Source organism: Ochlerotatus camptorhynchus, unplaced genomic scaffold (genome assembly GCF_037179485.1).
Source record: "Ochlerotatus camptorhynchus isolate MF236.1 unplaced genomic scaffold, CSIRO-AGI_Acam_v1.1 ptg000344l, whole genome shotgun sequence".
Taxonomy (NCBI): domain Eukaryota; kingdom Metazoa; phylum Arthropoda; class Insecta; order Diptera; family Culicidae; genus Ochlerotatus; species Ochlerotatus camptorhynchus.
This window is the reverse complement of record NW_027040832.1, coordinates 1,001,996-1,025,770: the sequence shown is the minus strand read 5'-3', so window position 1 is coordinate 1,025,770 and position 23,775 is coordinate 1,001,996. Positions and strand designations below refer to the sequence as shown.

Below are 23,775 nucleotides of genomic sequence, written 5' to 3'. Positions count from 1 at the left end.
AGCTAATCAGGTTTGCAATCATTGAAATTTGCGGCCGTATAGATTTTGGGCAACAAGAACATTTTGAAATTCTAGAGCTTGATTTTTTTATGGGCATGATCATAATTTTCTATGTAATACTTTAAGCATAGACAAACATACATAGCACTCGTAAGATTATCATCGAACACGCATTTAACGGTCAATTTAAATGTTTCTTAGTTGGTAGAACCGTAGCCTGTGGTGAGTGCACAGTGCTCTAAACAGATGGCGGTAGTGTTTCAGCGACGATGTTTTACAGTGAGAAATATTCAATGTGTTATGCCCAAGGAATCAAAAATATCTCTAAATGACAAAATGACAACTCTCACCCCAGCAGGCCTGGGTTCAATCCCAGTCGGCACCGCCGGGATGTTCTGAGGCATAACATCTCTGATCACGCCTTCCTTCGGATGGGAAGTAAAGCCGTTGGTCCCCGGTTCATGAGTTGATGGGTCGATAGGTAGGGTCCACGTGTGGGCGCTGCCTTCCTGGCACGTCGGTAGCATTGGTGCTCAGCACGGAAAACAAGATCGACGGAAAAAACAAACCAAAAGGACAAAATGACAAGCGATCAACGAACCGAATGATAAGATAACGATATGTCAGAAGTGGAAAGCAATAATGATATAACCTTCTTCATTTTTTTTCATGACACCGCCACTCGGAGCGGTAGAAGGAAACGAGTAAATTGTTGGCAAGCTGCTTCACGAAGTAAAGCCGAAGATGATACACGTGTGTTAATGGGATTTTTTTGTTATGTCTTTTCTCGATTCAGATCAAGCTATGGCCTCATCATGGTAGTCGTAGCAAACGTTTTGTCTGTATCATTGGTTGCTTTATGTGTTTGGATTCGCTGGTGATGTCTGTTTGTCTGTGGTGTAACTACGTTATACCAAAGATAACTAATTAACAAGGAATCCCAATAATCAATTCCTCGAACAAGGCAATGGAGACACCACTCGTATGTGATCGCAGTGCCATCTGGTGAGTGCACATTTAAACTGTTGGAAGTCCCGCGCCAGCTTCACCACCAGGGCTCAATAAATGACAGGTGCCCTACACCGAAAGAAACAACCTAAACAAACCCTTCACCATGCCTCTCCAAAGGGGGAGTTTGGTAAAAAGAGATGAAAAAACCAATGTGTACCTTTCTAAAAGTTGTCCTAGCTCGCTGTCTACTCCTCTATATGCAATTTTTACACTACCGTACTCTAAACGGAACTATCAATTCTATACTTTCATCTCCTCACTCTATCGTATAAAAATAACCACCTTAGTCTGTTATTTGAAATTAGCATCTTCAACTATGCTTAACAAGTGTTGTTTCAACGATTTTAATTCAGCCTTTGTTGGAGTAATTGTTGAACCTAGACCACGTTAACCTTTGTTCAGTTTTTAAACATCTAAATCTGGAGATTTTAATCAGCCAAAAGCTTAACAGTTACAAAAATTATGAATGATTCAAGTCACTGGTGTCTTATGATTATGCTCAATCAACTGTTCTGCAGGCAACATTGGTGTTTATGGCGCGAAGAATAAAGGACAAAAATCATGGCTACTACGTCACACTGCAGAATACAGTGTTGCCGACAATACAGTTGCTTAAACTTGCCATAAGATTAGCAATCTCTTAAACAATTAATAACTATTTTATTTGACGTTTGGCTGAAAAACAATTTCCTGCAAAGTTGTAGCTGATAAAAATTCTTATAAGAATAGCAATAGAACATGTCAACAGTACAATATGGAAAAAGGCTAGAAGACAATGAACAAAAAGTTTGGTTTTCCCATAGTAATTTCCATATAAACTTCAAATGGTTTGTGCCAAGTCAGTTTCTTATCAAATGAGTTAAAACTTTCGGAGGCTAATCAGGACCCGATTTGAAACCGTTTGAACACTGTGGAGCCAAAATTTCAAATTTTGCATCAGTCTAGTGAGCATGCATAATGACGTAACCACGATGATCGATTCTCTTCGTCGATTTTCTTTTTTGTTAATAACGTTCTTGGATTAACATTTCTCTGTGCGCTTGTTGTTGCTTTTGATTAGCAATACAACCTGTTTTAGCACTATATTGGATAAATTTCAGAAAATAGCTACCCTTATTTAACAATTTAAAGAGAAATAGGCCATTATGCATGCTAACTGTCGATATTATAACTGCTGCTTTGTCCACAGCTGAAAGCGAACTGACAATGCATGGTCTTAAGTAACATTGATCGATTCTCTTCATCGACTTTCTCTTTCGTTAATAACTTGGGTACAGAACCGTTGCTTGTCATGTTTGTCGTATTAGAAGCTATATAATAGCTTCTTCCATCGATCTGTGTGCTGAAAATAGCTGGGAATGTCTTAACTTGACCATGAGGATGCAAAGGGAAAGTCGACGAAGAGAATCTGTCAATGTAACTCAGGACATAATGCATTATTCAGCACTTTGGACCTATTGCATCGACCACAGCAGATAGGATCTTTTGAAATGTGCATCTACAAATAACAGGGCGAAATAAAACTTGATAACTTTTGATTTCGAAGTCATAACCCGTGGTTGGTATTTTTTCTTTGTCAATGGATTATGTAATCCTTTTACACAGAAATACTACCTAGTCCTGGGCTCTAAAGATAAACAAAATAGGATGTGTATCCATTGTGCATAAATCGCGATCACATTTCGATCGAAAATCGTGTCAAGCCCATTTTCCTCCGAAGAAGGCAAGACTCTCTACCTTACTTCAACTAAAATCTCACCGTTATCATACTCTCACTCTCTCAATTAGCATCAAAGCACTCACCGATTACCAGTGAGAATTTTGCACCGTGAGCACATGTATCGTCCCACACGCGATCTGCCATTCAATCACCACCCGGCTGCGCTGGTCCACCCAAGCACCCACACAAGTATTGCTCAACACTGAGAATGAAAAAAAAAAACATCCCACCCACGACAGTCAATCGGATTGAAAACTGCATTCATCATTAAAACACACAGACATGGAAAAGCGGAAAAATCGATTCCCGGTACGCATACATAGGACAACGACGACCACCCGCCTACAATGTAGAACACCATGTGGCTTGTTCTATTCCCACTTTATAGAATACTATCACCATCAATGTATGACGTCAATGACAGTAAAGCAAGTGGGACGAGCCCCCATCGAAAAAATAAACACCAGCAAAGCAATTTTCGCTCTGGCGGCTGTCCGTTCTGGTGTTCTATTAAAAACCCATACACCAAAGTTGCTACTCCTACCGAACTGATCACACATCACATGTGACGCCAAACTTCTGCTTCCCGGTGACTGGTGTGTGACTGGGCGGCCCCGAAATAGGTGGTTCACTTTGCCTCAAATTTCTTCTACGAAGTCAAGCAAAAATAGATCACGTGTTCCCGTGCCGGTCGCAGCCTACGGCTGTTTACGGTACATCCTATGGGCGATTTTTTTTGTAAAATTTATCGGTAGAGGGTGCGGCTTTTTTATTGTTCACATGAGTAGTGCAAGGCAGTGTAACAACAAAATTTCGATTTTTTCTAGCTACTTGAAGTGAGTATGTGTTCTCCTAGTGTTAAAGGCCCGGGTACAATTCGGGATCAGAAGTTATTTCATGATGGCGGATGATACAAAGCCTCAGCGCCAAATATAATCCCTACCTACCGAGGTAAAGCTCATCAAGCAGGAAGAGCAGAAGGAGCTGTGAAAAGGAGGGAACGAATCGAATTGTTATGATATCAGCCCCTCAGGGGCTCGGTGACCTAGTGACCGTTATCTGCTCACGGAGCAGAAGATAGTGAGTTCGTTCCCAAGCTCCTTCAAATTAAAGATCTTAGTGTCGCTATGCAAACAAAAGATCACATCTGATCCGGATCATCACAGTGGTTTTTCGTTTCAAAAATCATCTCAGATCGCGATATATATATATATGTATATTCGTTCAAGATCGTTTGCACTTCACTCACTCAGTTCAGTTGATGTACATATTCATGGTTCCATCTGAGACTCGAGTAGTGTAGTAGTCAAGCAGTTAAGTCTGGTTTTGGCTCGCTCAGTCGAGTTGTTCGAGTTGTGCGTTTGTTCGCGTCGTAGTGATGGGAAGGCAGCGCTCCCGGAGCAAGCTCCGTAAAAAGTGAAGAACAGTGGTGAAGGTAGCTCGTGCGTACCTATCACAAATAGGTACGCTACTCTTCCCACCGATGTTGGGAATGCCCCACCGGCGGAGGTGAAGCGGACGAAGAAAAGGAAGAAGAATCAGGGCCTCCGATGGTGCGAGTGGCCGCGAAACCGTGACGAACGTCAACGACATCGGTGATTTCGGCGTTTCCGTCGATCATGAAAATTAGCCTGTCCCGAGTGCGACAAAAGTTAAGCTTCCTCTACTGGTGGTGATGAAAGTGCCACTCAGCACGCTCATTGGCGATCTCACATCGCTGGGCGTTGCAGCTGAAATCAAGCTGAGCAGGATCGGCACCAAGGTGATGCTGCGTACCAAAGCGGAATATGAAGCAACCGTGAAGTACCTGAAGAGATCCCAACAAGCACTGAAAGCTGAATAAGAGCAGCTCAAATTGTTTATTGGGATGACAGTAGGTTGGGCGGTTGTAGGTGAACGGAGAGCAAAATTCAGTGGGCTAGTCGTGGATGGGCTGTGACGAGGATGTGGAAGGATCAGTTGGTTTATTGTTGAGAGCAGAAGTATTTTTGTAAATAAAACACTGTTTGCAGCACGAGTTTTGCCCATAAGACGGAAGTGAGAAGTGTAACTCAGGGACGTTAACTTGGACGAAGTGCATGACTGCTTTAGCCATTACCACGGTATGGCCATCGGGCAGACGCCGAGATGAGTCTTTCGGCAGTCGACGGATAGATATCCGACACTCTTCGCAAGACAGCCACCATCTCCGCCGATAGTTAGGATAATCGTCGCCCTTGGACCGTCGACGTCTACGCGTGCTGGGCCAATAATGAGTCCGTAGCCTCGGCACCCACTGGATCAGCAGCGGACGAAGCCGCCTATAGTTCTAGCCTATCTACCACTGCACAGTGGTCCAGAATGCAGATTTAGGTGGAATGATATGTTTTGAGCCTGAAATTGAAAGATTAGACTAAAAGTCTCTTCTACAAAGTTGTTCCTTAGTTATGCCCTCATGTTTATGACAATGAATTCTAGGGTGGTTCCTATTATCATTAAAATCAAAAATCTAACTTATTTGTTTGAATAAATTAAGGTATACATTCTTGGGCAAAGTTATAGCTGAGCTAATTCCAAGCAACATTGTAGAAAACAACTTTTCTGTATCTCTTAAATTGGCCGATTTAGAGCTATTTTCTTGAATTGAGTTAGGGTGTCTCTAAAAAAAACAGTTGTTTTGCTCTAGTTTTCTTATTTCGAATTTCTCAGCAAAGATATATCCCAATAACTTTTAGATCTTAAAAAGGCGCAAATTTTTACCGCACAAAGCTTGTCAATATCTTTCGCCGATCAAGAGTTATTGCCGTTTTTATACTAAAAATATGCACTTTTCAAATGTTAATATCTCTGGTTGGGGCAAACAATTTGGGCTACAAAATGGTGAGTTGACAACCTGGAAGGAGCGGAATACCTAGCCCTGGTCCTCACAAGTTCCTACTTCACGCCTCCTCGAGTCATATGATAACAAAAGACTACCAGCTGAAACATGGACACAGCTGGGTGGCGTAGCCTGGGCAATGTTGCCAGTCCGGCAATAGCAAAGTGAAGAGGTGCGACGCGAACACTGGCGCGGTAACCATAGTACGGTGATAGAGGAAATGCTTCACCAAACCCGAGCGTCTGTTCACCTTGGAGGTGCGGCCCAAAACGGCGTCTGTTCTCCATGTTAGGAGCGGCTGATCACCGTCCTAGTGCCAGCGTGGGACTCTAAAAAGAGCTGTGCACGATGGTCTCCCGGCGAGACAGGGGGTTGGGGCAGGCCCAACAAGCCGCCCTGAAAAAAAAACAAAGTTGCAAATACCGAAGAAAGAAATACGGATCGGAACAATCGGCACAGACCTACGCGACGAAATAAGGACTACGATTGGAAACTCGGAACATGGAACTGCAAATCGCTCGGCTTCCCGGGTTGCGATAGGTTAATCTATGACGAACTTCAACCACGCAACTTCGAAGTCGTAGCACTGCAGGAACTTTGCTGGACGGGACAAAAGGTATGGAAAAGCGGGCATCGAGCGGCTACTTTCTACCAGAGCTGTGGCACCACCAACGAGCTGGGAACCGGCTTTGTAGTGCTGGGTAAGATGCGCCAACGCGTGATTGGTTGGCAGCCGATCAACGCGAGGATGTGCAAGTTGAGGATTAAGGGCCGTTTCTTCAACTACAGCATCCTCAACGTGCACTGCCCACACGAAGGGAGACCCGACGACGAGAAAGAAGCGTTCTATGCGCAGCTGGAGCAGGTGTACGACGGCTGTTCGCAACGGGACGTCAAAATCGTCATCGGCGACATGAACGCTCAGGTAGGACGGGAGGCAATGTATAGACCGGAAATCGGGCCAAACAGCCTGCATGCCGTATCGAACGACAACGGCCAACGATGCGTGAACTTTGCAGCCTCCCGGGGTATGGTAGTTCGAAGTATCTTTTTCCCCCGCAAGAATATCCACAAAGCCACCTGGAGATCACGTGACCAACACACAGAAAACCAAATCGATCACGTTCTAATCGACGGGAAATTCTTCTCCGACATTATCAACGTCCGCACGTACCGCAGTGCGAACATAGATTCGGACCACTACCTAGTTGCAGTATGCATGCGCTCAAAACTCGACGGTTCATAACACCCGTCGAAGTCGAACGCCGCGACCCAACATTGAGCAACTACGGGACGCCGAAGTTGCCCAGGACTACGCGCAGCAGCTGGAAGTTGCACTACCCACGGAAGAGCAGCTTGGCGCAGCTTCTCTTGAAGATGGCTGGAGGGACATCCGTTCAGCCATAGGTAGTACTGCTGCAGCGGTACTAGGTACTGCAATCCCGGACCGAAGAAATGACTGGTTTGACGGCGAATGCAAACTGTTAGTAGAGGAGAAGAATGCAGCACGGGCGAAAATGCTGCAACACCGCACGAGATTGAATGTGGAGCGATACAGACAAGCGCGGAACAGACAAAACTCGGTTTTCCGAAGGAAGAAGTGTCAGCAGGAAGACCGAGATCGCGAAGCGATGGAAAATCTGTACTGCGTAAACGACACACGGAAGTTCTACGAGAAGCTAAATAGTTCGCGCAAAGGCTACGTGCCGCAAGCCGATATGTGCAAGGACTTGGACGGTAACCTTCTCACGAACGAGTGTGAGGTGATTGAGAGGTGGAAGCAGTACTATGACGAGCACCTCAACGGTGAAGCAGCAGAAAACGAAGGTGGCACGGCAACAGACCTTGGAGCACGCGCAGAAGACGACAGGCTACCGGCCCCTGATCTTCAAGAAGTTGAGGAGGAGATCGGTCGGCTGAAGAACAACAAAGCAACTGGTGTAGATCAACTACCAAGTGAGCTATTAAAATACGGTGGTGAAGCACTGGCTAGAGCGCTACACTGGGTAATTGCCAAGATTTGGGAGGAGGAGATATTACCGGAGGAGTGGATGGAAGGTGTCGTATGCCCAATTTACAAAAAGGGCGACAAGTTGGATTGCTGCAACTACCGCGCGATCACACTGCTGAGCGCCGCCTACAAGGTACTCTCCCAAATTCTATGCCGCCGTCTGTCACCATATGTAAGAGAGTTCGTGGGACAATACCAGGCGGGATTCATGGGTGCCCGTGCTACCACGGACCAAATTTTCGCGATTCGGCAGGTTCTGCAGAAATGCCGCGAATACAACGTGCCCACACATCATTTGTTCATCGATTTCAAATCCGCAAACGACACAATCGATCGAGATCAGCTATGGCAGATTATGCACGAGTACGGACTTCCGGATAAACTGACGCGATTGGTCAAGGCGACGATGGATCGAGTGATGTGCGTTGTTCGAGTATCGGGGACACTCTCGAGTCCCTTTGAATCTCGAAGGGGGTTACGGCAGGGTGATGGACTTTCGTGTCTGCTGTTCAACATCGCGTTAGAAGGTGTGATCAGAAGAGCTGGGATAGACACGAGTGGCACGATATTCAGGAAGTCCATCCAGCTCCTTGGCTTCGCCGATGACATTGACATTATGGCACGGAACTTTGAGATGATGGCGGAAACGTACATCAGACTGAAGGCTGAAGCTAAACGGATTGGACTTGCCATCAACGCATCAAAGACAAAATACATGAAAGGAAGGGTTCTAGGGAAGACAATGTCAGCCTCCCACCCCGAGTTCATATTGACGGTGACGAAATCGAGGTGGTCGATGAGTTCGTGTATTTGGGCTCACTGGTGACCGCCGAAAATGATACCAGCAGAGAAATTCAAAGACGCATTATGGCAGGGAATCGTGCCTACTTTGGACTACTTTGGAAAATGGTTCTAGAAAGCGACCCAACAGGAACAAGAAGAAGAGGCACGCAGCGGGCAAGGTGGATCGACCAAGTAGAAGGTGACCTGCGGACCCTTCGCAGACTACGAGGCTGGCGAACTGTGGCCATGGATCGAGTAGAGTGGAGACGACTTCTTCGGACAGCAGAGGACAACAAGGCCTTAGCCTGATTGGTAAGGTAAGTATGGGGCAAACAAAAGAAAAGTTTTTCTACGGCATTTGAAATTTCTCATGAAAGTCATCTTCTAGAGACTTTTAAAACTCTTTAAGACGAATGTTTTATAGCAAAATTTGTTGCCTGTATCTTTTCTAATAAAAAAGATATACCCGAATATAGTAAAACATATGAATAAATTCAAATTGATTTTATACGAGTTTAAAAAAAAAACATACCTCTATTTTTTCATATTATTGAGAATAACATACGCCCTTTCAAATGCCGTAGAAAAACTTTTTTTTTTTGTTTGCCCCAACCAGAGATATTAACATTTGAATATTTTTAGTATAAAAACGGCAATAACTCTTGATATGCGAAAGATATTGACAAGCTTTGTGCGGCAAAAATTTGCGCCTTCTTAAGATCTAAAAGTTATTTGAAGACACCTTTGCTGAGAAATTCGAAATAAGAAAACTAGAGCAAAACAACTGTTTTTTTTTAGAGCCACCCTAACTCAATTCAAGAAAATAGCTCTAAATCGGCCAATTTAAGAGATACAAAAAAGTTGTTTTCTACAATGTTGCTTGAATTTAGCTCAGCTATAACTTTGCCGAATGTATACCTTAATTTATTCAAACAAATAAGTTAGATTTTTGATTTTAATGATAATAGGAACCACCCGAGAGTTATATGAACACTTCTGACAAGTTTATTTAATTTCCGATGAGTTTCTAGAACTGCCGAGAGGGTAATAGAACTTTCAAGAGGATTATAAAAGTGCCGAGAGGTTCATAGAACTTCCGAGAGGTTTATAGATCCTCCGGGACGTCCATAAAACTTCCGAGAGTTTCATAGGATTTCCGAAAGGATCATAGAGCTTCCTAGAGGATCACAGAACTTCAGAGAGATTTATAGTTGTTCCGAGAGGTTCATAGAACTTCCTAGAGATTCAAAGAACTTCCGATTGGTTTATAGAATTTCTGAAAGGATCACAGATCATCCGAGAGGTTCTTAGATCTTCTAACAAGTTTATTTATCTTCCGATGAGTTCATAGAACTTCTGAGAGGTTCAAAGATTTTCCGAGAGGTTGTAGCGGCCTAGTGGCAGCTACGATTCTGCTCTTGATTCCCGATTAAGTAATGGAAAACGGATAGCTTACGGGGGACCACCCGTCATGCTGTGCGATGCCCGGCTACATACTGGACAATTAACCGGCTTTCGAACTGTTTATCAAAAAGCGGGAACAGAGGAGCAGACTCGTCCCGAGTCAAGAATTGTATTCCTCTAACTAAAACCTTACTAACAAGGCCCACCAAATCCATCGAATATCCAATTCCCGAAACTCGACCTAAACCTGATTATCATCACAGGCAGAAACCTCCCAACAGCTCTGACTCCTTTCCACTGTGGAAGACGAAAAATTCCCATATTATCAACGAATATTCTGACATCTAACGAAACGTGGAATGACCTTAGACCCTCTCAATCAGATTCAACTAACACATGATTTAAGGCCCACGCACATTAGATCCGGATCGGACGCGTTGCGGCAAAGTGATAGCTAAATCTATTGTCTAACTGTAAAATTTACGTCAACGCAACGCAGTTGCAGTGCTTTACTTACTTAAGCTACTCATGATCGTCTCCCTGGTTGGCCTATCTGTATCCCCTAATTATCCCTTTTCTGTCTAATGTGTGTGGTCGAAATCTACCCTATCTCGCGATTGTGTATCCGTGGTAGTTGCATACTTGTACTCCCGTTCTGGGAAGCTTACGATTCGAAGCTTTCTACGAAGTTGCCACCGAGTAATAAACGGGAGATGATAGCTGTTATTGTCTGCTGTCCACGGTCACGCACGAGGTTCGAAGGTTGTGCTTACATTGACGCCGTTCAACGCAAAATGGCGGTTGATGCGTCGATGGTTGCCTACCTTGAGCGTAGCAACGTTGATTCAGGCGCCAAAGCGTGGATTAGGAGAGCGACGAAAGGTGATGCCGTGAAACAATTGTTCATCATTCGGCGGACACAAAAAGCCGTTGCCCGGTTGTTGCTTTAGGCACCTTCGACTCGCACAACTTCTGACCACACAAAACTAATAGATACTAGGGGAAATGTAGGTAATGTCGACCTAAGTGCCCCTAATCTGGGCCCATACATAAATTCAGCGATCGACTAAATTTTCAATAGCAACCAAAAATATCCATTAGTACCGTCCTAATGACGCGTTCAATGGGCCCAATCTTAGATTCATAGGCCAACATTAGAGCCATTTCCCCTATTAGGCTACAATTCACACCGAAACAATTAACAAGATCACACTCCTTCTTCCACCACGGTCTAGGACCAAGTTGACGAAACATTTCTGTGACTCCTCAGATAAGGACTTAAGAGGTATGGCTTCAGGGAACGGAAGTCCAACGGATTCCGTAAGTCACGGTCGTCGTTACAGTCTCTTGAATCGTTACAATCTGCTCGTCTCATTCCTTCTCTGCCCCAGGCTAAAAATCTCTATAATAAAGAAAAAAAAAAAAAAAAAAAAAAAATCATTCCTTCTCATTGCTAATCAATTCTAAAGGTGGTTTAGAAGGGTTTTTCTAACCGAATAACGGGAGCACGAAAAGTAAGCTGTTCATAGATGGTTGTGCAAACGATGCATTACAGTTACGAGAGTTGCGCGACTGTGAATTAATTGTATGCAACTCGAATAGGTTCGTTTCATTCAGTTGGTTTTTCGTATCGGTCAATTTGATTTTTTTTTTACTAAATTCAAATTATTTGGAAATAAAGGAGCAATTGAAGGGAAATCGGAACATCAAACAAATATTTAATTTAATTGAATATTTAGGTCTATTAAAATAAATTATTAAAGTTTATTAAATAGATGAGAAAAAATAAAAGCAAAATATCAAACAAAAATACTATAACAAAAAAGGGCTACTGTTACAAGGTTTATAGAACATCCGAGATATATATAGATCCTTCGAGACGTTCATTGAACTTCTGCGAGGGTAGTAGAACTTCCGAGAGGTTCATAGATCTTTCAAGAGGTGTACTCATCTAACTTTCTAATGGTTTATAGAACTTCTGAGAGGTTCATAGATCTTCCAAGAGGTTCATAAAACTTCCGAAATCTTATAATCTCATAGAACCTTCGAGGGGGTCATATAACTTACGAGAGGTTCATAGAACCTGGAACCATCGTTGGCGGCACCTACATGCTCCTACTAAAGCAGCAGGAACTTTCTCCGTCGGGAACTCCGTCACAATCCTATTGTGAACGGCAACAAACTTTCGACAAAATCATGTGGAATTTCATCCGGGTCGGCTGGAACCTTTGTTGGCGGCATCTGTAATCTCCTACGAAAGCGACAGGAACCTCCTCCGTCGGGAATTTTAGCAAACTCCGTCAAAATACGTTCGGGAACGTCAAACATTTTTCGACGAAATTGTATCATCCGGGTCGAAAACGATTGGAATCTCCATCGGAATCCGCTACATCATTCATTGGCGGTATCTGCAATCTCCTACTAAAGCGGCTGGAGAGTCTTCCGTCGGGAATGTCAGCAAACTGTCGAAATCCGGTGGCGAACGTCAAAAAACAATCAACGAAATCGTTTGGAACCTCATCCGGGTTGAGAACGATTGGAATCTCCGTCGGAATCGGCTGGAACCTTCATTGGTTGCATCTGCAATCTCTTAATAAAGTGGCAGGAATCTCCTTCGTCGGGAATGTCAACAAACTCCGTCGAAATCCGGTCGCGAACGTTAAAAAAACTTTTGACAACATCATGTGGAATCTCATCCGGGTCGAAAACGATTGGAATTTTCCTCGGAATCGGCTGGAACCTTCGTTGGCGGCATCTGCAATCTCCTACTAAAGCCGTCCTCCGTGACAAACGTCACCAAACTCTGTCGAAATCTATCAAACTGTTGAAAAATATTCTTCTTTTTATTCGGTATCTGTTCCCAACCAAGAACAACCCGTATAACTACCGTTGTGAAAAAGTTGCTAGTTTTTTGAAATAAAGTTTCCTGCCATGAACGAGTGAACGAGTATGAGCGATTCCATAGTGAATATTTACAGGAAACACTATTATAGATAAATATCAATGTTGGGTTGGGCCTTGAAGGAATTTTCAGGAATCAGGATTTGGATTAATAAATCTTCCACATATTTTTGAAATTATAAGACAAATTCCTTTCAAATTCTAGTGATAATTTCAAAACATTTATGTGGAGGATTCCTGGAGAATATCGGGGGAAACTTTGAGGTGAATTCAAAGAAAAGACGTTTTGAAATCCTGAATGTGTTTTAGCGGAATATGTTATGGAAAATTGGAGGTGAATTCCAAGGGAATTAAAAAAAGATTTTCAAGGAAATATTGAGATGAATTCCATGGGAATCATATTCTGAGGGCATTTCCAAATATATTTTGAGGACAGTTCCAAAGGAATTCAGAGATAAGTTCCAAATAAAAGCTGAAGAGAACTTTATGGAATTTCTGAAAGTATTTTAAGGGAGTGTATTTTCAACGCAATTTTCAGTAGAATTTCAATATCATAAAGGGAAGACTACTAAGGTAATTTTGAAGAGTATACCAAGCATCATCTGAAGAATTTTCAACAAGAATTTCAAAGAAGATAATTGAATGCACTTGAGATAATTATTGAGTGAAAGAACTTTCTCTTTTCTCAAAACAAAAGAAACCAAAATTCTAGAAATTTCTTTGTCTTTCTTAACTGCAGTAATTTTTCCAAAGCTAGAAACTTTCTAGAACATTTCTTCACACGTAATTCAGTAAATTCATGGTCAGGACTGGTAGTAGGTAAGTGATATAATAGTAGTGACTTTAGTGACTACAAAAACGAAAATAGTGACTTTAAAACAATAAAAAAGTGACCAATTGTGACTTTTATTGATCGGAAGGACATGCTCCTAATCTTCCGTTGAATGCGATGGCCAGTTCGAGAAATGTTATAAACTTACAAACCCATCATGCGTATTTTTTTAACTTCTTGAAAATAAAACAAATGTTTTATGGATCCCATAAATTTGTTCTCGAAAAGTAAGTATGAGCTGAATGAGCAAGAGCAAATAACAATGTATTATGGCAAGTACAGTGCTATTATGAGGATTCTGTAGATCGTGGTATAGACGGCTTTTAAAATGCTATAACACCTCGATAAAACTTGCAATGTAACTTCCCAAGTAACATTGCAAGTTTTATAGTGAGTTTAAAGCATGCTACAAGTCTAAATCATGGTCTACAGAACCCTCATAAAACCAAAATTGTTACTTGGGTTGGGCTGTTCAATTCTAACCTCCGTTTCACTCTGAACTACTTTGACTACCTCGATTTTTTAAACAATCAATTTACTATGTTGATATTAGATGCAGATCGCGAATTAGTGATTAGAAGTCGAAATTGAGGCACAGAAAAAATTTTCAAAGTCAACAATTTAGACAAATTTTGACAATTTTAAAGATCTAGGATGAAGCGATACGTTTAGCAACGTGAAGAGCTGCAGTCTAATATTAAGTGTAGATCTAAGTTAGCCATGAGTAGTTGAATAAAATTATAGTTCTCTTATTTGTAGTCGCTGTAGTTTATTGTCGTCTTCTTACTTTGCTCCATCCCTCTCAAGAATAGAAACTTCTGCAACACCTCAAACATAGAAAAATGTTCATAACTTTGGGACCTAGACCACTTTTCTAGATCGCAGCTTAAGACAAAATTTCATTGTTGGAAATTGTCCAGATGGAAAGATCATGAACATTTAAAAAATTGAATGCGTTTAAGACTTAAAATGTCGATCGTGAACAATTAGGAACTTCGGTATACATTTTAGAGTTTTGGATAATTTTTGTTACCCCTGGGAATTAAAAATTCAAGATACCTAATCTAGTTTTCTATATTTTAAACATATAGAATGTAAATTCACAGTCTTTGAACAATTTAAATACTCCTGAAACATATAAAACATTTTATGATCTTGAATATATTTATTTTTCAAAAACCTGAAAAACGAAACAAATTTTAAGACGTGTTTCTCGGCATCCACTGAACGGAATTGGACGCAACAACCACCAAATGAAAGGTTTCATGGTCTCATAAAACATGTTTGGAATTGGTCAACTTGTTCCGGAGATATAGACGGAGCAAGATCCGAAAACCACGGATTAAGGAAACTAAGTCGTGTTTCTCAACAACCACTTACCCGAATTGGACAGAACAACAGGTTCCATGGTCTCATGAATTTGAAAATTACGAATTTAGGGAACTTTCTCGACAACCACTGAACCGGATAGGACACAATAACCAATAAATGAAAGTATAAAGATCCTATAGAACGATGTTGAATATTTTTTGAACAGTTCAACTGGTTCCGGAGATATGACAAAATATGATCCGGTTTGTATGGGCCATGAGACTAAATCCGTCCTAAAACGAATAAAACCCATCATGTGACACCTCAAATGAAATGAGAGTTCAAAATCCAGTTCAATGGTAGCCATTTGAAGTACCCAGAGCCACACTGGCAACATCTGGCTATGTTTTTAAAATCCCCGGAAAGTGGCCAGTTTTTAGCTTGGGTCAAGATACAACATGTGATACCTTAAGTCACATCATATGAGCACTTTTGGTGAAATTTGTATTAGTAAGAAGTTTAGTTTTTAGATTTGAACCGGGAAAATTAGGCAATTATAAAATTAAAATTACCATCCTGAGCACACCATAATAGGAACGTATATCCATGACTGGTACATCTACCCTATAGAACTTCTGTATCATGATCAGAGATCCGCAAAAAAAAAAACTAAAATTTTACTTTTCAAACCTATTCACAGCAATCGAACACACCGCGCCGTCATGCCCTCATTCGTTTCTAACCCATTCGGTCGCTTCAAATATATAGATATAGCAAAATGTGAGGTGTGCACAGTGCCAGTGGTTCGGGAAGATCTAAATTTTCAAGGTCGAACCGATTATATTTTGCTTTTGCTGGCTGTCGTAGCTACTAGTCTGGCTCAACTGATGAAGAATTGCATGACACTATTCAGTACGTCGTTTCACAAGGCGGACATGATATTTCGTTACCATGCGACAAACGGCGATGGTGAATCATGATGGATGAAGAAATAAAAATGTGAAGTCGTTACCCAATTGAGCTGAAACGTGATTGTTGTTATATAATACCTAATGCATCCCCGTTGGACTTCATCCTGTGATCAAAACTTTAGAATGAATGCATTCGGTGTGTAAGGTGAAGTGAACGAACGACGTAATTGTCACGGTGCCAAAATCTGAAATAGGTTTGCGCAAAATGGCTCTACCTAACCTGTATTTGCTTGCCATTTAATATGCATTATTGCGCATATCCCACATTTCTTGGCAACCATCAACCGCCAAATGGTTCTGCTCGGGTACCAAAATAGTATTTTTGTTTAGCTTATCTACTCTACATATGATGGACTGCAAAAATGCAGGGCTTATGAAACTCAACACCAACCTTTAACGGCATCCAGACATTCCAGGAATGTCTCCATGTTGCGTTCGCAGGTCGCTTCATTTAGATAGAAGTAGGTACGTGCACTTTGTACTTTGTAGCGTCGATCGGCGAACGTTTTATCCACGCTGTACTGGGGCAGGGAGAGGCCCTCAGCAGACAGGTTCGTCCCGGTGGACGATACAGAAGCCCTGCGGAAGAGAAGCAAACATCAGAACAACGGTTCTATACAAGAAAGCAACTTTAAGTAGATTCTTTGTTGGTTGGAATCGTTAGACGGGATAAGTTCCTAACATAATCTTCATCGACAATTGAAGAATTTCCACAGAAGATCACCATCCTTGCAAAACGCCCATATGTATAAGTTTGTGGCTCCTGCAACCTACCTGCGCACATGGATTGCCGTCCTCTTTTCGGCACTAATACCCAAAAGCATTGTCGAAGGGTTTCCTAAATGATTTTCGCTGCACACACGGGGACGAGGAATGGGAAAATTCATTCTTGCGATTCTCTTCATTAGTTGTACTCTCAAATTCCTGAAAGAATGACACATGCCAAAGGGACACCTTTATCTCCTGATCTTGCACAAGGGAAATTTCCGTGCAATATTAGACTGCTACCGATTCCAACGACGATTTGTTACGGCCTAATCTCCAAATCGGATCTACTATTCTGACGGACACATTGATAGGATTAAGTGATAGTCTACTCCTGCTACAGATACCACGTGTTAGTTGTTCCTTGCAAGAAATATCGGAGATAGAAGACGACACATTTTTCGACGATGGTTAAAACTCTAATAAGAATTAGACTTTCAGAACGGTCACAACTTTTCTTACTAACGATTAGTATCAACAAACATCAATTAACGTTTGACCATGCTGTGAACTGTACTTACTCCACTTCACGCTTCTCTGCTTCCTCCTGGGACAGATCTTCCTCTACTGAGTAGTCTAGGATGGGTTTAACGCCGAAAGACCGCAGTCTGATGTGGCACACGGTGATTTTGAGGGAGATAGGAATATAAAAGAATAAAACGAGTGATTAGAAAAAATGTATCAACATAACAAGACTTTTGAAAAACAAAAAATTAAAAAAATAAATAAAAATTAAACAGAAGACAGCTAAGATATTTGCTTTTGTATCGTCATACAATGAACAGTTGCTCGGCGTTGCGTTAGAGCAAAAATAAATATAAAATGGAATGATACATTTCATTTTTGTCAGATTTGGTACAAAATCGACTTAACGCCGACCAGTTTTGCAGTGAAGTTTAAGGACGTAACTTTTTACGAATAAAATAGAAGAATTTACGAATTCTCGACAATCCAAGCAACATCCACGATTCTATAGACTTTTTCTAGATGTAACGCATGCAACAATGTTGGTTCTATAACGCTCTTGAAGCCATGGTTTAGCCTTGAAGAGTTCTTTAAACCTCGATAAAACTTGCAATGTTACTTGGGATATGCAGTGTTTGTTTATTTACATTCATTTGCTGCATGCTGCTCTATCCATTCCAATCGATATAAGTGGGTATTGAGGTAAATGCATATTCGTAATCTGAAGATCCGAAACCCAAAATTTCATGAATTACGGTACACGGGAGCAATTTCAAATAGGTTCGTTTACATTAGCAAAAATCACCATCTTAGCGCCCCTCGACATGATTTTGTATGGGAGCGATCTGTAAATTTGTAAGTTGAGTGTCAAATAGTGAAGTTAATATTTTCCTTTAAATCGTGAATTAAAATCGAGATAGACCCATAGGCTTTTAAAAAATATCGTTGTGCTCAGAAATCGAAGCTCTTTTATATGATTTTCAAAATAAAGAACCCAATTGTCCAAAACTGGTTTAAAATGCATTTATAACGCCCCAAACTGCTCACGTGAAACAGGGTGGGAACTTAAAAGTTCAAACTAAATTCCCTGAGTCTTCCAGGTTTTTTCCAGGTACCAACATTAAATGTCCAGGTTTACATTTTACAAAAGTACTCCAGCTAATAGAAACTGATGGAATCTAGAATGATGAATCTAGATGCTATGGATATGTTTGTACATTTTCTACAGGGAAGACTGGTGATTTAGCCTTTTTGTCAAGAATTTTACACTCCAGGATAATGTGGATGGTTTAGAACATTGAACATTATCCGTATAATTTACGAGTAAATAATGAATTTGTACCAAAAAATAAACCAAAACTAATTCCATTTCAGATAAAAAAAAATAACCAAAGAAACTTTTGTAGAAAGACATTCAGTTCCGGAGACGAACCAGCCCAGGGCTGAAAGTCTCATTTATAACGATATTTAAAAAAATTACATTCAAATAGTATATATAGTTTCAAACCGGGACACAATCACTCTCAGTCGAGCGTTCGGTCAAGGCGGTTCAGTTTGTTTTCGCTCCGTTCACAGTAATCCGTTTAAAGAGTGCTCAACAGGCTTGATGGAGCCTCGCTCGCAAGTTTGAAATGAGCCGAGCGTAGCATTTTTCTGAGGAGTAAAATGTCCACTGCCAAATCTCGAGTAACATTTGAAATGGGCCTATGTCCAAAACGTAAACAAATCTGGTTTTTATACCATTCTTTAGCACCGCTTGATAGCTACTAATCATGTAGGAAAGTTCCGCATAATCGAGAAAAATCATTAAAAATAACTCAATTTTCGAAACGGCCTATACGAAATTTTTCAATTCATTAATAGGTCCGCACGCTAAAACGGCCAACCATTAATTTATTTCATTTCATTGATAGGCCTAGTGACGCAGAAGGGCCGATGATTGAAAATGTTCAAACCAAAGCTAGGCCCTACTGCTTGAGGCAGGGCCGATGATTTGCTTTGAATTTATTTGACGTTACGAAAAGGCTTAGCAAAGGGCGTACCATTTCTGATGACAAGCACAACGGCTTAACAAAAAGGGCCTATCCATTGAAAGATTTACAAAAAGACTTATTAATTTATGAAATTAAATTGTTATTGATTTTCATATATTTTTAACAGGTTTTTACATACTTTGGATGTTGTATGCTTAGATACAGTTACTATTGTTATTGTGAACAATATAAATGTATAAAATACTTTAATTTTCTTAAATATGAATTGAATAGTGACGGAAAAATTTAAAATTTATTTTCTGGTTTGTTTATGTGTTGGACATAGGCCCATTTCAAATGTTACTCTAGAAATCATTCCACTGAGCTTCAGAGATTGTGAGCGAAGGGGGATAAAATGAGAGTGAGGTTTGCTGCCATTCATGTTCATGTTTTCTATTACACACTTTTACCAACAATCAATACGAAACTAACGATTTTAAATTGGCTCACTATTTGACTAGCCTATTGGTCCCAAGCAAATCGATTAACGTACCCCATTCTAGTCAAAATGCTAGTATTACACAATGTTTATTTTGATTAGCTATGAAAGTATGACAGATACAATGAGGGGTTAGTGGATTTTCCTATGTTTCGAGGGGTGAATCGATTAGCTTGGGACGGATAATAGTACCAGAGCTAAGCCAAAAAGTTCAGCACGTTTCTTCAGGACCTACTAGTCTTAGTGTTACATCTACGCTTTTACTCTCACTCTGGGTGAACTCTGAGCTTCTTGCGTCGAACAAAAAAAAGTCATCCTGAGTCTCGACAAGTGCACCTCACGTCAAATTCTAGACCAACAATTGAAATAGGCGGATCAATCAAACGTTAACAATGGCTTTAATCGCAAATTTCTCGAGAATCAAAACACATCCACGCAATCTAACACCACCATCTGATAGAGAAAACTTCCTTTATCGAATGGTATTGTTAATTTGCGTGGGTATATTTTGAATCGTTTGGTTGTTCCGCCTATTTCAATTGTTGGTCTAGAAATCATCCTCTCGCTGAAGTTCACTCTCCCTCTCTCTCGAGGAGTTTTTGTTTACTTCTTCCCAGAGGGTAAAATTATTGACTGCTTAGGCTGAGTGTGAAAGCACTGCACTATTCAATTCATTGCTCTGTCCCAGCGTTGCCAGGTCATTTTCAGAAAAATCTGGACCAGGTAAAATATCAAATCTGGAATGCTCCAAAAATCCTCTTTTTAACATAATGCTATTGAAATCAAAGTGCTGTGCCAATCTCCCGTAAAAATAGGTCAGTATGATCATTTGGAATTTATTTAAAGTACTAGAATGGTTATAAATTACGTGTCTAAATAAATTATATAAAGCAAATAACTTGTTAGCATTGCTAAAATCATCCAAAAGTTGAAAAGTATTGACAGCATTTCAAAAATTGAGTTAAATGTGGGTAAAACACAGCAGAAAATATGGTTAGAATTGTTTTTTAAACTGTAACTTTATCTAGAATCAAGTAAATTTGATGGGATGGATTTTTTGACTAATAGTCGATGTAGTCTTTTCTATTTGATGCAGTACCAGAATTTAAAATTTTTATTAGTTCTAAATAATTCTAATGTTACTCTGAGGTTGATCAGATTTACAATTTAATTCTTGACATGATACAACAAACAACACCCAGCAGACCAGTAGGCAATTTTATTTTGAAGCAAAATTTACGGGCTGAAGTGGGAATCAAAGCCTAACATCGTTTAACTCACACACAGTTTACCTAAACTACGGGTAACTCCACTATTCGCATGACAATAACGAATAATTTTATTGCCAAGAAATGTGTCTATTATATTACTAAAATTAAAGTCTGATAGCTTCATTTTTGAAGTCTCAGGATCTTTCAAGAATTCTAAATTCCGTAATTTAAATTTTTCCTGCGTCCCAGATCATGATTTTTTGTTGTTAGTTTGAATTTACTTGGAACTCTTCGCAGAATATCTTCGCCTTTTTTTTAGTTCAATTCGAATCATCGTAGAATTCCATCATATTTCTTTTCTATGTTCCCCTAAAATAATCTTGAAAATATGTTAACTTTTCCAGTAACATTCTAAGATTATTAGAACCATTAGCATTACCTCTTTAATCTCTTATAAATCACTCTCCAATTCCACAACTACAACAAATTGGTAATAATTCCAAAGAATTGGCTCAATTTTGTGTCCATTTTTCTCTATGAAATTCTTAAAATATTCTTAACAATTTCCTTGGTAGACGCTTCAGAATGACCGTCACACTCTTCTCAAACTTATCCGATAATTCCCTTTAAACTGCTTTGTAGGTAAGGTCAGAATTGCTTTGAAATCATTTTTAGTAATACCTAAGTACTCAAGTTCTTTACCAAAATGGTTTTGAAAGTCTCCAAGAAATTGCGCTTAAAATTTTATTAAAATTAAACTCCATAGAAACATTGGACAGAATTCTATTGAAATTATTCTTACGATTCGTATCAGCATACTCCTTAAGTTTCATCATTTGAATTTTCTATGATTTTTCTTCCGGATTGTATTTCCTTTATTGACAAAATGCAATCAGAGTTGACAAGACAATTGACACCGTCTTCAACCAGAGGTGGCACAGACTGAATATTTAACACTAGACAACACACCACACCCATTAGACCAGTAGGGAAATTTTTAGGTTGCGAAAATTTACACTGCTGGAGCGGGAATCGAACCCTCACTTCGTGGCACTCACAATACGCTTAAATGAAGGGTGACGCCGCACGACCCCGAAGCCCACAAAGATGGATGTAATTCTACTCAGAAGTAGCTTGAAATTCTCCTTTGATTTCACAAAAAATTCGCCTCACACTTAACTGTGAACTATTTTCAGAATTACCTTAAAATTTCAATAATGTCCAACGTTGATGGCTTTTAATAATTAAAGTGGCAAGTTTGGCTTTTTATTATTTTATTAGAGGGTAAATCAATTGCAGTAATATTTGTAAAGCAACATGTTTAAAAATCTGGGAAAATCTGGAACAAATTTAAAAAATCTGGAAATATACGTGGTCTGTCTGTGTATCTGGCAAGACGACTAAAAATCTGAAATACTGGCAACGCTGTGTCCAGACCGTGTGTACAGAACGGTAAAGGACGAGGCAATGAAAGATCAAACTAAAATATTCAGTCTCTCACGAACAGGCGACTCACACTGCTTGCCTTCGCTCACACAACATGCAATTGAGTCATTTTTCCATTAGAAAATGTACGCTCATTCATTCAAAACAAGGATTGGGTACCATAACGGAAGAATAAACGTGCTGACTGAGCTACTGACTGAGTGCTCGGCTGTCAGTGACTCGTTTACTTCTCAATCATTCAGACTCTCACGCGGCAGTTAATGATGAGGCAGAGAGCAGTTTATATCCATATGAAAATGACTCATTGAACCTGACTGTTTTACGTCTTCCATATTCCTGCCGCCACTAACTCGAGGTGAGGGCTGGCTAAACTCGCAGGACAAGAGTGTTTTAAAACCCCCAGTGAGTTTGAGGAGTTTCAGCAAGCCTGGTGCTCAATTCCAAAGTGATCAAGTGTTAGTGCTTCATGCAGTCAGTGACGCTCTTCAAGGGAAGCAGCCGTTCACAGCCGCATCGCATCGTTGTGTTTTTACCACTAGCGTGCGTGCTAGCGTGCCTAGATATTATGTAAGTTGACGATAGCAGTTTTGGTTTTTGTTTTTCCTTATCTTTGATTTTTTGTCCATTTCTTCCTGTACGACTGGTTTTATTTTCGACCTGTACGACTGGTTTTTCCCCTTTTCTTTGTGTTGGGGTGAATCTGCGTTGGAACGTGAGTATTCGCAATGGATATTTTAGATGTTGGCGGAGGGATCTCACTCTCCGACGATGATTCTCTGCTGGATTTTCCTTCTTCTGTGGCGATGAATACCTCTGGTGGTGAAGGGTCAGCAACCAATAAGTACACCGGAGCGTATCCAAAGGTTAAAGGACCTTCATAGCCACCTTCTCCACCAGCTCCTCCATTGTCCCCTGCTCCACCCTTTCCCCCGAGAACATCACCTGCCCCCCGCTGTAAGGCTTCTTTTTTTTCCTCTGTTCGGGACCTAACACTATTGCGACCAGTAAATTGATCTATTGTAGTATATCCCGTGTCCTTAGTTTAGTGCATGTCGTATTACTCCATCACTATTGAGAAACGATGAAGTATTCGATTTTTTTACTGTTGCCACTCTTGCATTTATCGCAAGGTTCCGACTCTAATTGAAAGGTCCCGCTATTTATACCCTTCGGAGTGTTGAAACACCCTCCAAAGGCGCGCCCCTTTGTCAATCAAAATTTGATTCCTTAGCAACAAAATTAAGGTATGACACCGATAATGACCATGCATCAGAACCCTAGTCTTAACCACTTCAAACTAGGGAACAACGAAGAGAAGATTAGGAATCACATAGATGAAGACAACTAACTCATTTTTTTTGCCTTGTTTCTAGATCATCCTCGGTAGACAAAGCCAAGTCTTGTCACTATCAACAAGGCATAAAAAGTAACAAGGACTAAGATGTGTTCCTTGGATTACTGAAAAATCCTGTTCCCCTAGTTTGAAGTAGTCAGGACTAGGAATCGGTGGTAGATCTTACATCCCGTAACGTACCACGAAAAGGTGATCTACCCACGTTACGGAGCGGTGTAAGGCTTACCCAGAAGACTCGAAAGGTCCGAGGGTTGTCTTCTT

General features: G+C 40.6%; 1 protein-coding gene across 4 annotated transcripts in view; it reads right to left on the bottom strand.

Annotated features, from left to right (window-relative positions):
• Positions 1-23,775, bottom strand: part of slgA (proline dehydrogenase slgA) — a 74,903-nt gene that overhangs the window by 13,134 nt on the left and 37,994 nt on the right. For 2 of the 4 annotated variants that reach the window (XM_065231192.1, XM_065231193.1), the window contains exons 3-5: positions 17,088-17,174; positions 16,576-16,725; positions 16,193-16,380 (exon numbers count right to left, since the gene is read on the bottom strand). In XM_065231192.1, coding sequence (XP_065087264.1) covers positions 16,193-16,380; positions 16,576-16,725; positions 17,088-17,174 — 425 coding nt within the window. The remainder of the gene's footprint in view (positions 1-16,192; positions 16,381-16,575; positions 16,726-17,087; positions 17,175-23,775) is intronic. The other 2 variants (XM_065231190.1, XM_065231191.1) reach the window with 1 other exon arrangement.